The 16,540-nt window shown below is 50.9% G+C and overlaps 1 protein-coding gene across 1 annotated transcript in view; it reads right to left on the reverse strand.

The window, feature by feature from the left end:
- The window catches only part of SHB (SH2 domain containing adaptor protein B), a 139,115-nt gene that overhangs the window by 79,750 nt on the left and 42,825 nt on the right, over positions 1 to 16,540 (reverse strand). The window contains exon 2 of the mRNA XM_055578585.1: positions 9,195 to 9,315. Coding sequence (XP_055434560.1) covers positions 9,195 to 9,315 — 121 coding nt within the window. The remainder of the gene's footprint in view (positions 1 to 9,194; positions 9,316 to 16,540) is intronic.

Genomic DNA, 16,540 nt, shown 5'->3' on the forward strand with positions numbered 1-16,540 from the left:
GTTTCTCTCACAGCTGCCAGGAGACAGAGAGGAATTAGGTGCTGCGTTCCTGGGGTCTGGAACCTCACACCTATGAGGCTGGTGCCAGCACACAGGATGGGGCTTGCTACTCTGGGAAAATTCATGACAACCCCTAGAGTTCGTGCTCCTGCCCTGAGGCCAAGAAGAGAGAGGAACACAGCAGCCAGCCCCTGAGCCAGAGCTGTGCCCCTCTAACCCCAAAGACAGCACTGAGACCATTCTGCCTCCTGAAGGTGGCCAGGGCTCTGGAGACAAGTCTCCATTCTGCCCTTGACTCTGAGAAAGCCGTTGAGCTGCAGTGCCCAGAGGCCGCGGAGTGTCTGCGAAACAGACCTCCCAGGACCAGAGTTCCCAGAAATGAGTTTATGGGAATCACGGTTACGTAACACTCCCCTTTGATCCTGCACCCAGAGCGAAAGCTTCACAAGAACAGGGACTCGGCTTGTTCACTGCTCAACCCCTAGAGCACAGAATGGTGCCAACGCACAGTGGATGCCTGCAAACATCCATCCAATGAACACATGCATCGCACATGGCTCCCTGACTCAGCCCTTGTGACTTCAGACAGCGGTTTCTTGGCAAAATAGAAAAAATTGTTTATACCAAGTAGCTGTTTACTGTTTGCTTTCTTCTCATTCATTGATTCTTCACCTAGACTTGTTTCCTGGGCTCATTCATTCACCTGGTAAATAGGTACTAGGGCAAGAGGAGATGTGAGGATGGGTAACACCCAGTCCTCGCCTTCAAAGAGCTCTCAGCCAGGGAGGGAGCTGAGGGAGGAGGCACCACCGGAGACCTCAGGGCGCCCCGCAGCACAGAGACAGAACTGATCTCCAGGGTAGAACAAGGCACCAAGCGTCTCCTGCCCGACTCCCCCCCAAGGTCAAGTCAGCTCCTTCTCTGCCCCCCTCCACCAACTCAGCAACTGGTTAAACTGGGACTTCCAGATCTGTCACCTTTCAAGGAGGATGTGATGTCTCTGGGCTCCTGAGGGGGCCCCAGCATGTCTGTCACCCAGCCCCTCGTCCCTGGAATTAATTAACAGCCTTACACATTCAATGACTATTTACTGAGTCCCATCTTTGTGCCACATACAACTTTAGCTACTGAGGTTACAGCAGGAACATAGCAGACATTTCTGCCCTTGTGAAACCCACATCTTAGTGGCAGACAGACTATAAATGGATGAAGTGTGTTAAATAGCAGAGTTAAGGAACAAAGTCAAGCAGAGAAGGAGAGGCAAGAAGTGTTGCAGATGGGTTGAAATTTAAGGTAAGTGGCCAGGGAAGGCCTCAATGGGAAGACAGTTTCGAGCTAAGATGTCAAATGTGGCTCTGCTTAGTGCCCCCTCGCCGTGCAGCCCACCCTGGTCTTCAGAGCCCTTCCCACCCCTTCCTCCGTTCTCTTTTCAGTGTCATTCTGCTTGGCCTGTTTCATACTACAGACACCAGTGTTTGAGTCCTTGTCAAGCTCCCCATGCCACCAGGGGTCCCTGGAGGGCAGGGGCCGGGGTCTGGCACACAGCAGGAATGCCATCAGTGACTGTCAGCTGTCCATGGCCTGTCCCAGTCCTGTCAGAACTTTCCTGAAAAGCTGAACACGCTCAATGTCAAGGGTCAAAAGGGCAAGGGGCACTCGGGGTAAGAGAAGAGGAAGTGACTGCCAGTGTGGGCCTGCTGGTCACCATGGGAACCTGAACTTCCTGCTGTCCTCCTCAGCAGCTCCTCTCCCCACCCAGTCCTGGAGCTCAGCAGGTAAGCACCACTGGGTGTGTGTGAGCTGTGCTGTTTCTCAAGAACATGAAAGTCATTGGGTGACTAATCCAAAATCTATTTACACTTGATTATCTCTTTCCTGTCTGGTAGGTAAGTCATTCTGGTAAATGATAGACCAGCCAGGGAACTCTGCACAGTCCATGACCAAGCCTTCTATCTGTCAGGCAGGAGAGTGCCTGGGCAGGTTTCCAAACATTTCAAAACCAGGGCAGGAGCCCTGTTAGAAGTCAGGAGACCTGCTCTCACACAGCTTGTGGCTGTGTGACTGGCCAGCTTGTGCCCCTCTCTGGGCCTCATGTGGAAAGAGGATGCTCGGCAGAAAGACTGCTCTTTAAGGGGAGTGCCATCTGCCATCCCCCAGCCGGTGGAGACCTGTGACGCTCCCCCTCCCCAGGACAGATTGGAGCCTGAGGCAACTAGGAGAGCAGGCAGGCGGAAAGGAGCATGGGGCTTGTACAGGGTGAGGGAAACGAAGGGTGTGGAGACTGTTCGGATAGCTGGGCTGTGGAGGAGGCCAGGTGAGAAGGAGAGACGGGTGCACAGATATCCTGGGAGCAGGGTCCATGGGTGCTGCAGAGCTAGGAAGGGCCTGGGCTCAGGGGCCCAGACAGAAAGGCCCTTTACTTGCCCACTACTAAAAGGACAGGAAAATAGTGTTGCCTCAGGCTATTATACAGAGAACAGATAAACAACAAGGTCCCACTGTATAGCGTAGGGAACCGTATTCACTACCTTGTGATAAACCAGAATGGAAAAGAATATTTAAAAAAGAATGTATAGGTGTGTATAACTGAATCACTTTGCTGTGCAGCAGAACTTAACGCGCTGTAAATCAACTATACTTCAATTAAAAAAAAAAAAAAAGGATTGCCTCAAGTGGGAGGGCAGGGACGACAGTGAACATGTAAGGAGGGCAGGAATCTCAGGCAGGAGGCGGCCCCTCTCTCTGATGGCCAGGCGAGACTCAGAGGGCGCCTTCTCTGAGAAGCATTTGCTAGTGTTTGGAGATTTCATTCTGGGATTCAAGACTAACAGCTCCAGGAATGGCATCTGGAGGTGGCCGTCCAGAGGGTGCAGACTTGAAGCTCCTGGGACAGTGCCACGCCAGCTCTTCCTCACAACCTGGCAAGACCTGGGCTGCCGCTACGAGGAGGGCAGTGGCGGCAAGGTGCGGGTGGGGTTGTCAGGCCTGCCCAGGACAGCCAGAGAAGCCCACTGTGACCACAAAGGCAGGAAACCTAAGGGCTTATAAAGACCCTCATCGAGCCTAGGGAAGAAGGCAGCATCTGGTTTTTCAGATGAGGCAACTGAGGCCCAGAGAGGGGAAGCAACCTGCCTCAGGTCACACAGTACACCAGAGCAGAGCCAGGGCTAGAGTCCACATTCCTGCCTCCTTCCTCCAGAAACAGGCCGCCACTGGAATACAGAGACTTGAAAGTGGTACACAACCATCATTCTCTCAGAAAGCACATTGCCACTGGAAGAGGCCACGCCAGAGGATAAGAAGATATGAAAGGATGCCCCTACCTGCACCTCCACCTTTAAAATCAGTGACCTCCCTGGCAGTCCAGGGGCCAGACTCCCACACTTCCATTGCAGGGGGCACGGGTTCGATCCCTGGTCCCAAATGCCATGGCCAAAAATAAAAGCAATCAAATCAGTAACTGGCTTTACCTGGAGAGTGCCCATGAGCACATGGAGTTTAAAAGGGCATAAGGCAAGTCGTGAGCACCAGGGCTCTGTGTGAAATGGTTTTCTTTTAATTTCCTATTATTATGCTATAAAGTTGATTTTATAATAAAAACATGCTAAGGACTTTTAAATGTATAATTGCTTACATATTAAAAATTATATGAAATGCTTTCAACTAATGCTTATATGATTCATCCTGTGAGATGACACTTTGAACAATTTTATATAGGATGGGGGGTGGGTGGGGGGAGTCACACCTCAAAATGAGGCCTAAGTAACTGTAAAATTCCCAGTTATTTTTGCAGACCCTCTGGGAGTCCAGGACAGATGTGAGTGCATTTTAGCTAAAGGCAGGGGCTCCAGAGGGTGCTGCTTTTCCTGGTTCTGCTGCTTACTTAACCTTTCTGAGACTCAGTGCTCTCATCTGTGAAATGGGGATGATAGTAGTACTTAAATCTCATAGGTTCCTTGGGAGGACTAAATGAGCACATCAGGGGAAGGGTGTGGAGCAGCGCCTGACGCAGAGGAAAGCCCTCTAAAAAAACACCTTCCTTGTCACCACCATCACCGTGGGCACCTCTGAGAATTCCTGGGGTTGAAGGCCTGGGGAGGAAGGATCCCGGGTGAGAAATATTCTGTGCCTTTAGGGTAACAAGGGCCTGATGATCTCATCCATCTTTACATGCTCTTGCCCCGTGCTTTTCCTATCAGGATCCTATCAGAAGCCTCATCTCCTGCCACTCCTCTCGGGCAGAGAGTTCCCACACCTCCATGCCTTTGTTCAAGCTCTTTCCTCTGCCTGGCTGCCAGGCCCAGCTCTCACCCCCACCATTCTCACCTCCCACCCACCTGGGATGGCCCAACGGGAAGCTGCTGTCTCTGCTCTGAACTCTTGGAGGTTTACTGCTCACCTCCACGCACCAACCAGCCCTGGGGTCCATGTCTGTCTCCATGCTTCACAGATATTCCCAGAGGCAGAGGCAGTATTTGCCTAGGCTACATGGTCCAGATACCAACACAACAGGGCTTGGCAAAGGCTCCGGGTACCAAGGGTACTGCAGAGGACCTGGGAACCAACTGCTCCAGCGTCCTGCTTGTTTGGCCACCCACCTCCAAATGGGTTGGAGTTAGAAATGCAACCTACTCCAGCATTCTTGCCTGGGAAATCCCATAACAGAGAAGCTTGGCGGGCTACAGTCCATAGCATTGCAGAATCGGACATGACTGAGCAACTGAGTATGCATGCATGCACTCCAAATGGGCAGGGCCCCGATGGGGACTGGTCAGAGAATTCAGCAGCACAGAAAACCACGTGAAGGACCAAACAGGCCCTCTGCCCCCAATATCAACAATCTCAAGCACATGTACGAAGTTTGTTCCTCCACCCAAGACTCACATCAGTGTTACATGCCTTGTTTTACAATGCGGTCCCCAACACGCTAAGCACCCTGGCCCACACAGTCACCCCAGTGGGCCTGACTCAGCCCAATACCCTTCCCTCTGCATCAGTAGGTGTCTCTGTGCATCTGGAGCTCTCAAGTCCCAGCATCAAGCCTCAGGGAAGAAGGAGAGAATGGGCTGCAAAGCAGGGTTTTGGAGAGGGGTGGCATGATTCTACCAGCTCAGTGGGAGGTTTGGCCTGGGGACACTAAAGGTAGACACAGGGGCAGGATGGACATCAAGAAGTGGTATGATCCTTCCTCTTCAGCGCACACATGGAAAAGGTCAAGACCAGAACCTGACCTCAAGGGATGGGCCAAGGAATAAGAAAAGGGGAACCAGGACTGAACAGTTACTGTGAGTCAGGCTGGCACTGAGAAAGGAAGCTGCCAGCCCTAACCAGATCCTCTCCTATTCAGAGCTGGTCTCAGGTGCTCCCTTTGTGGGACTGGTCCTAGGTGTCTGATGACAGGGCAGGGCACAGTGAATCAGGACACCCTGGAGCTCAGGGTTGGCACAGACCTAAGAGGTAGCCTGAACCAACCACACATCTGAGACTTCACTACTTTCCTGTCCTCTCCCAGTGCTGGTTGTCTTGCCTCTGCTTGGATGCCTCTAGGGATGGGCAACTCAGTACTTCACAAAGTAGCTTCATATTTAACCAGAATGTTTTAAAAAATCTCAAAAGGATCATGACCTTTTTGAGCTTCAGTTTCCCCACCTATAAAAAGGAAAGCTGGGACTGGGTTACTAGCTTTCCAACTGGGTTCCATAGAGCCCTAGGTGTTAACTCCTTAACACCTAGGTGTTATCTCCAGAGCTGCTATTAGGGTGAGAGAGGTGATCAGGACAAAAAGTGAGGTCCAGGCATACATGGGTTCTGAGGCTCCATGGAGACCTGAGCCTCCATTTTGGAGCCACAACCTAAATCCCGTGGATGACACTAGGGGAGCCGATGGGAGAGGGTAAGCTGAAGCAGACAAGAGGGAAGTGGGTAAGAGGAGCCCCTGGAAAAACAGGCATGCTTCTCCATGCACTCCATCCTAGCTACAGACAATGGGGTGGCTTGAGTTATCTGTTCACCAAATCATACCTCCCACAAGCTCTCTACCGCTTGCTGCACGGTGCCAAGACTGCGGAGAACAAAACCTTGCCAGTTAATCATAGGCCCCCTATTCCACATGGGCCATGATGAGGAGGCTGAAAATCAAGCTGGACAGACCCTACGTAGCTGTTAAACAGGGTGTTGGCAGACAGCACCCCCAACTGACTACCTGGCTATGTTGCCTTGGAGCAATTACTTAATATCTCTGTGCCTTAGTGTATCAGGGCAATGAGCACCTACACTTCAAAGAGTAATGGTGAAGATCTGACGAGAATTCACACCAAGTGCTGTAAACAAGTATGAGAGAACTTGGCAATGGCCGCCACTGCTGCTGCTGTTATTACTGATCTATCCTTCCTTAAACCGGGAAAAACAGAATCACAGAACATGCTACCCCAGGGTCAAAACAGCTAGTTCACAGCCAAAAGCAGCTACAAGTACTAGTGACTGTCCACTCTAAGGCACCTGCTTCTCAGTGAGAAACTGAGGCCCACTTGGTGGCAAGTGACCATCCCAGATCTGCTTGACATCAGCCTGCTCTCCTTTCAGACCAGTATAGAGAGGCACGCCATCTCAGGCACAGAGGCCGTGCTCATCCCAGGAGCGTTATTCTTACATACCAAAGAGACCTGCCCCGTTACTAGAAGCTACGTGCACTGACACATAAATATTACAGCATCAAAAAAAGAAAGGTCACCCTAAAAGGTCAAATGTAAACTTGTTCTGTGCCACCCCTTGCTTGGCTGCCATCCCTGGCACCCACCTCTGTCACCTCCCCTCCCATGCGAGCTTCACAGCAGCTCAGTGAGCTACTTCCTGGAACACTTACACGGTGCTGGCTAACCCAGCCCCCAGCCCCGCCATCAGTCACTGCGGTGATGGTGATGTTACACACAAAGAATTCCAAGTCAAAGGAGCTGCTGCAAGGTCATTACACCCAGAAAATGTCCAGTTTAATCACCTATTTCCTTAAAAACATAAAAACATGGGTAAATTGGAGCATAGTCTCCAAGGTACAAAGCACGGAGCAGAAAATAGAAGGATGCTTCTTTGGAGAGAGAATGCCTGAGATCTGAACAGGTTTCTGGTAAACTCAAACTGCCCTGCATTGGGCCTTGCCCCTGTGGGTGTGCCTCATTTAAAAGCCAAAGTCCCTCAGGACAATTCCACCTGGCAAATCAGCTCCTCACCACTGCGGTCCACGGCAGCACCCAGGAGGAGCCCGGCTCCACTCCAGAGACGCTGAGCAATTGCAGACTCTCCCCAAAGTCTGGCTCGCAGCAGATGCTCCCGCCCACCCCTGTCAGCTCCCCGCCCCCAGGTTCTGAAGATGCAGGTCTGGATCTGTAATGCCTTCTCCCTTTTTTGCTGGTGGGACCCCAGGGAAGTGACTTGTCCAGAGTCTCCATCACCTGTGAAATGAGACAACACCTCCTTTGCAAGGACATGGTGAGGCTTAATGAGCACGTATGTCAGAGCGCCCACAGAGGCTGCTCTGCCAAGAGAGATCAGGAAGGTGGGAGAGGGCATAAGAGGCGGCCCTCGGGAGTCTGACCAGTTGCTTCCTGCCTCAGCCCTTCACAAAGCAGCCTGGTGTTCTGGAGCCTACACAGGTAGCCAGAGAATTGCTTTCCGTGAGCAGGAAGAACATGAGGCAGAGTCCTGGAAGCAGGGCCTGGACTGATACTCAGATTCTTCAGCAATTATCCTAGAGGGTCTCTGCAGCCCGAGAGAAACATTCAACACAAGCCCAGCATGTGCTAAGAGCTCAGTAACTGGTGCTTCCTTTCCCTTTCTCCTCCTCCTCCCCCTCCTTCTTCTTCTCTTCAATATGTTCTTTTATTTTTTATTTTACTTTCTGGCCACACCACATGCAGGATCTTAGTTCCCCAATCAGCGGAAGCACAGAGTCTTAACCATTGGACTGCCAGGGAAGTCCCTCCCTTCCTCCTTTAAATTCAGAAGGAATCAGGAGAACGTGCTCAAAAACATGAACACCAAATAAACAATAAGAGGGTCACAGAAGGAGGCACCTGAATCCCAAACCCTGAGACATACGGGGCACCGACTCAACAGGCTCAGAATTCAGGGCCACCTGCCTGTGGTCTGCAGTACATGGTGCCCCTGCTCACATCACTGTCCTGCTCAGGGTCAGAGCAGGCCAACCCACGAGCATTCTTCCATGCCTGGACTATCCTCCTGAGCCAGGGGGACCCTCATGGAGGGGTTCTCCCCTGCTTGTGATCTCCCTACCACCCGCCCATGCCTAGGGTCTGTCAAGATGGCTGCTATCTGATATCTCTTAATTCTTTAAAGATGCTCTGGAGCTTCCCTGGTGGTCCAGTGGCTGTGATTCTGTGCTCCTCAAGGCAGGCGGCCCAGTTCGATCCTTGGTCTGGGAACTAGATCCCACATGCTGCAACTAAGGATCTCGCATGCCGCAACAAAGACTGAAGATCCCGCATGCCACAATTAAGACCCGGTGCAGCCAAATAACCATTTTTTTTTTTTAAGATGTTCCAAGTATTATTCTGGTGAAAACAGACCCCCCAGGATACCACATACCCGGCCACATTCTTCTGGGCCCCACACTGCTGCTCTGACAGGTTTCATCATCAAGGGCCAATAGGAAAACAGTTATAGGAGGAAAGTCTCTGTGTTTCCTATAAGCCTGCCACAAAGACCATGGTGCTTTAAGCTGCTTCCTGTCCTAAAACAAAGATTTTCTTGGATTGGGGCAGGGATAACTTTGTCCCTAAAGACCTAGTCTGCCCCCTTCTACTAAGTAATAAAAGCAAGGTAACCCTGCCTGTTTCTCTTATTGCCCTGATTGCTAGGAAGCTCCAAGCTTTCCACCTCAAAAGCTGTATCTTTTTTGAATTAGAAATTCCTAAGATAAACTCCCCCCACCTCCCCACTTACTTCTTGGTCTCTCTCTTGATGAACTGTACTTAGTACCCTACTATCTCTGGACAGTCACTGTGCCCTGCCGGGTTCTTCCTGAGGTCAGTGAAACCTGAACAGATAACCTGTGGTAAAGATTCAACACAGTGCCACCCCCCAACCACCACCTCCAAAGTACACACCTTCCCCTGCAGAGGCTGGCCGGTGACCACGTGACCCATCCACCTCCCCGCGGAGTTGCAAGTGTCTGTGCTTACCAGTCATGATCCTCTGGGCCTCATAGGGCTCCATGTAGCCTGCGCTCTCTCCCTTTCCTGCTTTGCTTTTGAGATCATTCTTGGCATCAAAGGGGTCCGAGTAGTCATCAGCGATGATCACCTGTAGGGAAGATGGCAAGGGTGTGAGTCCACCTGGGGCTTTCTACTTCACTTCTGTTCACAGCCAGGCTTTGCTCCAACAAATATAAACCGAGTCTGTGCCAGGTGGGCAAGGAAGGGGAGGTGGAGGCTGGAGTCTGAACTGGTGCCCACCAGCAGGGAGCTCTGATTCTTGCAGGGGTAACAGGGAACCCACGTTGCTGTGCTCCATCCTAAGGGAGGGTCCTGGGCCTGCACAGGCAGGATGGCTGCTCCAGGCACAGTGAAGTGAGAACAGAAGCACAGAGGCAAGAACCTGGAGGGCGTCTTCAGGGGATGTGACTTGCTTAGCGCAATGGAATGAATGGAGAGGGAGGAAAGTTGGAAAGGAGCTCGCAGAAAGCCCAGAAATGCTGACATGCTCCTGGTGCTGGCTGAGGCATAGAAGAGTTTGTCTCGAGATAATTATGTCCAGCGTTCCACTTTCCCAAATCTGGAACACAACCATGCCTTGGGTAATCAGACAACAATTCGGTGAGATCAACGCTCTGCAAAGATGACTGAGGCCCCAGCCGGGCCCAGTGAAAACACAAGAGCAGCTCGGGAATGGCCAGACAGACTGCTAACGGCAGCGAGGGCCTTGGAAGCCACACATCAGAAGACTCTCCTGTGACAGATGGGGAAACGGAGGTCTAGAGCGGGCGGGGGCTGAACCGGGACCCTTGGCTGGTTCCTCTGCCTCCTTCCAGGACTCCTTATTTGTCTGTATTCCAGATAACAACAAAAGTTCCACAACAAACAGAGCAGTCACCTGGGGCTAGGTGGGGGGGGGGGGCAGCCAGGGGAGTCCCCGAGACCATAAAAAATCTGAGTTTTGAATACTTCAAAGCTTTCTCTTTTCCCAGGAGAAAGGTAAAAATTCCCATTTGCAGGCTAAAAGCAAACACAGCAACTTTTCTTCTCATTGGAGGTGCCCCTCAGGGCACCCTCACCAGAGGGGAAAGCACAGGTCCCTTTTCAACGCACCCTCGCTCCACCAAAACTCACTGTGACTTGGGCTCCTTTGGTCCCACATCTGGCAAAGGGCAAGTCCTCAGCCTCCCAGCCAGGGCCACCCAGCTGCCTCTTTTGGGAGGAGGGGGGCAGGTTAGCCTGTCTCTCAACCCTTGGGGCTTCATGAATTGTTATTTAAATTGTAGGTTTAATTAGAAACCACAGGAGCCTCCACTTTCACCCAGCTCCTGGAATGTAAGGCATCTGAGGGGCCTGTAAACCCAGGGGAAGGGAAAAATCCCCCTTTGTCTGCCGGGTAAGAGGCAGTTTGTGGCAGCAGCCCTGGCCGGGTGAGCAGAGTGACCTCCAGCTGCCCGGAATGTGATGCCCACGTTAGGACCGCGGGCAGCTGCCCTGTCACCAGCGTGTGGCCAGGACAGCCGGCGGAAGGCATCGCACACAGCAGTCATTTCTCCCTGAACAAGGGCAGGCTTATCCGTGAAAGACCCAGGGCTGGAGCACCATCTGAGTATGTGCAGGGCCCAGTGCCACCGCTCCAAAGCGGCTGTGGGTCAGGCTCTAGTCCCAGTGGAGGCGCTTCCAGATGCTGACGTTGTAATTGTGGCCTTTCTGGGGACTCCCTGAGCTCAAATGACACGGACAGGGAGAGATGGGGGAGAGGAGCAGTAGGGCCTTTCACGTCTTCCATATGATATTTCTACTCTACCATTTGCAGAACACATTAGGGAGAAAATTAGACACGTGAACCACTGTCCTACAGAACAGCTCAGATGCAGATCTGGGGTGCATAGGGTTTTGTGTCTCAGAATTCAAGGGGCCAGAAGTCCAATGGAGAAAATGATGAACCTGCTGTGGATAACATGTAATCTCATTTCTCTTGTTCTCGCCTTCCTTGCAGTCTCTTTTCTTCGTGAACACCCTCCGACTATTCTGCAACAAGGAAGGGAGCAAATATTTCCCTAAAAGAACAAAATCACTTTGGGGGGATTAACTGGGGAGGGTGCTGGGCTGCGTAATCTAGAAATCAACATTCCAGCTCCTCCCGGAAGTGCTCAGTAATTTGCAAACACGGAGGCAAGCAGGATACAAACCAAATCTTTGTTCACCCTGGGACAGGAGCTCTGGGAGGCCTTCGGTTCAGCAGGCGCTATCTGTATTTTCTAATTAAAATGAGATCTGAGCTCAGGCTGTCATGGGGGCCCTCAGGCTGCCTGCCCTGCTTGCTTCCGTTTCAATAAGAATTTACAAATCCTGAAACCAGGGAAAGCTCCTGGTCTCTGCTGACATATGGTTCTAGTTATACCTGCTGACAGTTTGAAAATCCTTCCGTTTACAAAAAAACAGTTTAGAATTCTGTTAGTTTAAGAAGCAAATCGGAAGGTTCCTAAAAATGTATAATATTTAATCAATTTCCTTTCAAACTTCAAAGTAAGGTTGGTAGAGGGGAGGGAATTTGAGGTTTAAGCAACGTGAAACTCGGCAAACACTAACTGAGCTGTCTGACCTTTCACAAAATCTTGTCCTGGTTTTCGGAGTAAAAATTTAACCAAGAGTTAGGAGAGTTGAGTGGGGAGCTTAGCCATGCAATGCGCCACCGGCCTCAAGGGTGGCCACTATCCAAGCTGCCCAGGGATGCCGCTTTGATTTAAAATGCCCCCGTTAGTGGACAAGTACCTTATATCTAATTAAACAGTTCAAGCATAAGGGAGCCAACCAGGACCCTTCTGTAGGTCAGGCCACACAGGTATACGAGAAGCTTTCCTTGATTTTGATCTTGAATTGGCAAACACCCAACAGGGCACTGGACCCTTCAGATGGCCAGCTTGCCTTACACTGGGCAGGTGCAGAGCTGAGAGGGGAAGCCAGGCCACTGGGCCCACCACTCCCCAGGGAGGAGAGCAGCAGAAGGATGGCTGTTGAGTGCAGCTGCCTAACTAGATGTGGCTGCCTAACACATCTTCTTTCACGGTTTTGGCCTCCTGGGATGGGCGTATTGCCCGCCCCTCTCTGAGAAAAGAAGCCAGGTATGGCTAAAACCCAGGCAAGCCTTTTCTTGCTTTCAAACAAAATTGGAGAGTCCCAGGTTAGCCAGTGGCCCTGAAGGATTTTCATAGGTTTATAAAGCGGTGAAACTGGAGCGGGGCAGGGGCAAGTAGGGGGAGAGTGGGTGCTGTCCTCAAGAGCCCTGTCCCCACCTCCCATTTTTGTACATGGCCTACAGCAGTCCCTGGTGGCTCAGACAGTAAAGAATCTGCCTGGAGTGTGGGAGACCCAGGTTCGATCCCTGGGTGGGGAAGAATCCCTGGAGAAGGAAATGGCAACCCACTCCAGTATTCTTGTCTGGAAAATCCCATGAACGGAGTCTGGCAGGCTACAGTCTATGGGGTTGTGAAGAGTTGGACACGACTGAGCAACTTCACTTTCCTTTCCTTTCCACAGCAGTCCAGAGGATTCTAGAATCCCAGCACACTCAGTGCCCTCTGACAAGGCTCTGGAGTTAGCTCCACAGGCCTCCTTTCTGCTTTGCACACACTGCTGGGTGGAACTGGTCCATCCCTGACAGCAGTCTGCAGCCTGGGTTTTCTCGAGGATTTAGTTTCCTGATGGGAGGTAGTCTTTCAATTCACCCCCAAAGGGAAGCACTAGAGGAAAGTGGGTGTCTCCACTTGGGCACAGGCCCACGTGCTTTAACAGACAGTGGCACTTGTACGGAGAGCCGGGTCCTCTCTCCACAGGCTCTGGGTGGAAAGGTAAATGGTAGAGCCACTGTGAAGCCTAACTTTGGGCAGAATCCACTAAACTCCAAAAAAGCACATAGTTTGACCCAACAGTTTCACTTCTCTGTATTTATTCCTAAATGTGCACAGGGAGACTTGGGCAAGGATGTTCACTAAAGCAAGTAATAAAGAGAAACTTCAAGAACCTTCTATGTCTATCAATAGGGGAATTGCTAAATAAACCGTGCCAGTTTCTACTAAGGAATATTATGCTTTAGATTAAAAAAAAAAAAAAAGCAGTCACTCTAAAGCTATCGCACCAACACTGCTCCATGACGTAGCTTTGAATGGAAGGAAAGCAGGCTGTAGAATGATAAATACAAGATGATACCTATTCATGAAAATTAAACAGAAACCTGTATCTCTATTTAATGTAACAAAAATGTCTGGGGAGACAGACTCTTCAAACTGACAACTCCTCTGGGAGGAGGAAGGGACTGGGATGGGGTGATGAGAGAAAATCAAAGGAGACTTGTCTGTAATATTAATACATTTTTCAAACAAGAAAAACTTATTACTCAATTACATGAAAAACTAAATTTTCCACAGCACTCCTCTTCACAGGTTATTTTTGGTAGAGAAGATAAACTACTTCTTAAACTAGCCTGAAGATAGGCGTGGCCTGGAATCCTTGTTTTATAAAACCCAGATTCTTAGCTCTAATAAGTTGTATATTTAATAAGTAACCCAGGTGATTCTTATGAGTAAAGTTTGGGAAATCTTAAGTTAGAGCCAGCCCCCTCGCCCACCAATCTAAAGCTAAGCCTCTCGATATGACTTTGGAATTCCACTTTTCCCAGATGTTTCTCAGCCTTGTTCAATAAAGTGAAGCAAGAAGTCAGTGTAAAATGCAGCTCTCTCTTGCTTTCTTCCCTGGGGGTCAAGTGGAGTAAGAGATGATCCAACACGCCTTGATCCATCTCCAGGATCCAAGATGCGGGAGTGATGGCATCCTCTGTGCAGTCCTGAGGGCTGGTCAGATTGAGCAACATGCCTGAGCTGGGGGGAGGCCAGACACTGCCCTGCCCCATGAGGGGAGCCAGGGCCGAGGCTGGGCCGGCTGTGAAGATGGGCAACGCTCTCTGTTCAACGCATAGATTCTATCAGAACAAGACTGCTGTTCAAACTCTCCAGGAAGGTTACCTGGCTCCAGGGAGGGCTGGTGGGACTGTAGAGAAGAGCTGAAATGCACCGGTATCCCTACTAAAAGCACTCAAGCCTACTGAAAAGAAGGGATACGAGACGGGCAGCTCCACCTTCCAGGAGTGGGTGGCCTGTGCTGTCCCCACTGCCCCACAGGCACCTCCTCCAAGCCATACAGGCACCTCCTATGCTCTGCTGCCTGTGAGAACTGGTAGCATTGGGCTGCCCCAGCTCAGCCACTTACGGGATGAGGCAAGACCAGTTTCCACCACCCTCCGCTGCTTTCCTCTTCCTGGAAAGTGAGGGGGCGGCAACCCATGAGGCTCTGTGTCCTTTCCAGGCACATGGCTTTTGTCTGCTCTACTCTAAAGCAAACTGCATGTGAACACACCTGGGAATGTTCTACATGGTCCCAGTTGGACCATTCCTTATCAATTTATTCTTAAAACTGTGCTAGCTTTCTTCATGGTTTCGGGGTCATGGATCTCTTTGGGAATCTGATAACTGATAAAGTTGTTGCTCCCTCCATCACATTCATATATGCCTGCAAAGTGTCAGGCACTTCTCAAAAAGGTCAGGAGCCCCAGATTAAATGACTAAGCCTCCCCACTGCATTCGAACCACTTTAAAGAACAACTAAGGGGCTTCCCTGATGGCTCAGTGGTAAAAAAATCCGCCTGCCAATGCAGAAGACATGGGTTCGATCCCTGATCTGGGAAGATCCACATGCAGCTAAGTCTGTGCCACAACTACTGAGTCTGTGCTCTAGAAGCCTGGGGACTGCACTACTGAGCCCATGAGCTGCAAGTACTGCAGCCCGAGTGCCCCGGAGAACGTGCTCTGCCGTAAGATAAGCCACAGCCGTGAGAAGCCCGCTCACAGCAACAAAGAGTAGCCCCAACTCGTGGCAATTAAAGAAAAGCCCATGTCGCACAGAAGACCCCCAAAATCAATCAATCAATCAATTTTATTTTATTTATTAGTAAAGCCAAAAATAAATAAGAGAGAGAATAGCTAAGACAAAAGGAGCTCTCTCTGCCTTAGGGAGGTGATGGGTGCTGACTCTAGCATAATTCAACATCCCTGGCTGAAAATACAGGCCAGTGTATGACTGGCCTGCCTTTGGACTGTGCAGGGGCAGAGGGGCCATGGACAGCCTGGGGTTCTGTGTCTTGGCTTTCCAGCTTGAAACCCAGGAACCACACGGGCAACCCGGCCCTCCCCTCCACTCTGGGGGTCAGGAGGGCTCCTTGAAGGTGAGTGAACAGCATGCACGGCAGCAGCAGCCAGTGGCTCCCTGTTTCTGCCCCCATCAGGGGACTGGCAGGCTGGAGTCCTGGTCTTCCTCTGGGGCCCACCGTGACACAGGCCCTGGCAGGCCTGACATCCTCAAGAGGGAAACTCAGTTGCCATGCTGACCAAGAGATGGCATTAACAGAACAGGGATTTGGGGGTCTGGAGAGGGCTTCCAATGATGAGGGGCTGCCTGGAGAAGAGGAGGTAGACAGATGCTCCACAGAGACCCAAACTATACAGGAGTAAGCTCGATGAGTCAGGAAGGACATTTAACAGCCAGTGAAAGGAACAGCTGCCTGGGAACTGGAGCTCCTGCCATTCAGGTGCCCAAGCAGAAGCTCTAAGGCGGCTGTCTGGTTTGGGTAGAGGTCAGAAAACTGGATACCACCTCTCTGTGCTCTGTTAGTGCAGCTTCAGCTGCTCCACAGCAGAACACTGGCTTCAAGGCATACCTGCCTGGGTGGCTGTCTGCAGAACCCCAACCGTGACCAAGATGGGTGGTATTTCCAAAGCCCCAGCAGCAGGACAGAACTGTGCAAAAACACAGAAAAATGAGTGGCTCCACAGAAGGGACCCCCACCAAGCAGAAACGTCCCAGACAGAGCATTCTGGCCCGAGCCGACTCTCTTTCACCCTTGCGGGGTAACTTTGACCAAGCTTCTTTTTATCTCTTCAAACTTCAGCGATTCTTCCGTGAAACAGGGCAAAACTATTTGCTTTCTCAACTTTATGTGAGTTTCGCGAAGAGCAAATAATGTCATGACTTGGGGACGGGTCAGTAGTTTATAAAGAATAGGCTATGGTGGCACCTCCTGGGAGCCCGGGATCAAGCTGGGGTCTCTGTCCACGGGAAGCTGAAAATCTAGTCGGGAAGACAAAACAAAGACCCAAGAAGAAACCCCAGAAAAGGCCCCAGTGATGATTACAGAGAGAAAATTGGCTGCAATTAGGCATGCCAACAGCTGTCACATTTCTCAACCACAAAAAGAAAAATGTTTGTGAACGATCCTTTTTTTC

The sequence above is a fragment of the Bubalus kerabau genome, chromosome 4, assembly GCF_029407905.1.
Source record: "Bubalus kerabau isolate K-KA32 ecotype Philippines breed swamp buffalo chromosome 4, PCC_UOA_SB_1v2, whole genome shotgun sequence".
Taxonomy (NCBI): domain Eukaryota; kingdom Metazoa; phylum Chordata; class Mammalia; order Artiodactyla; family Bovidae; genus Bubalus; species Bubalus kerabau.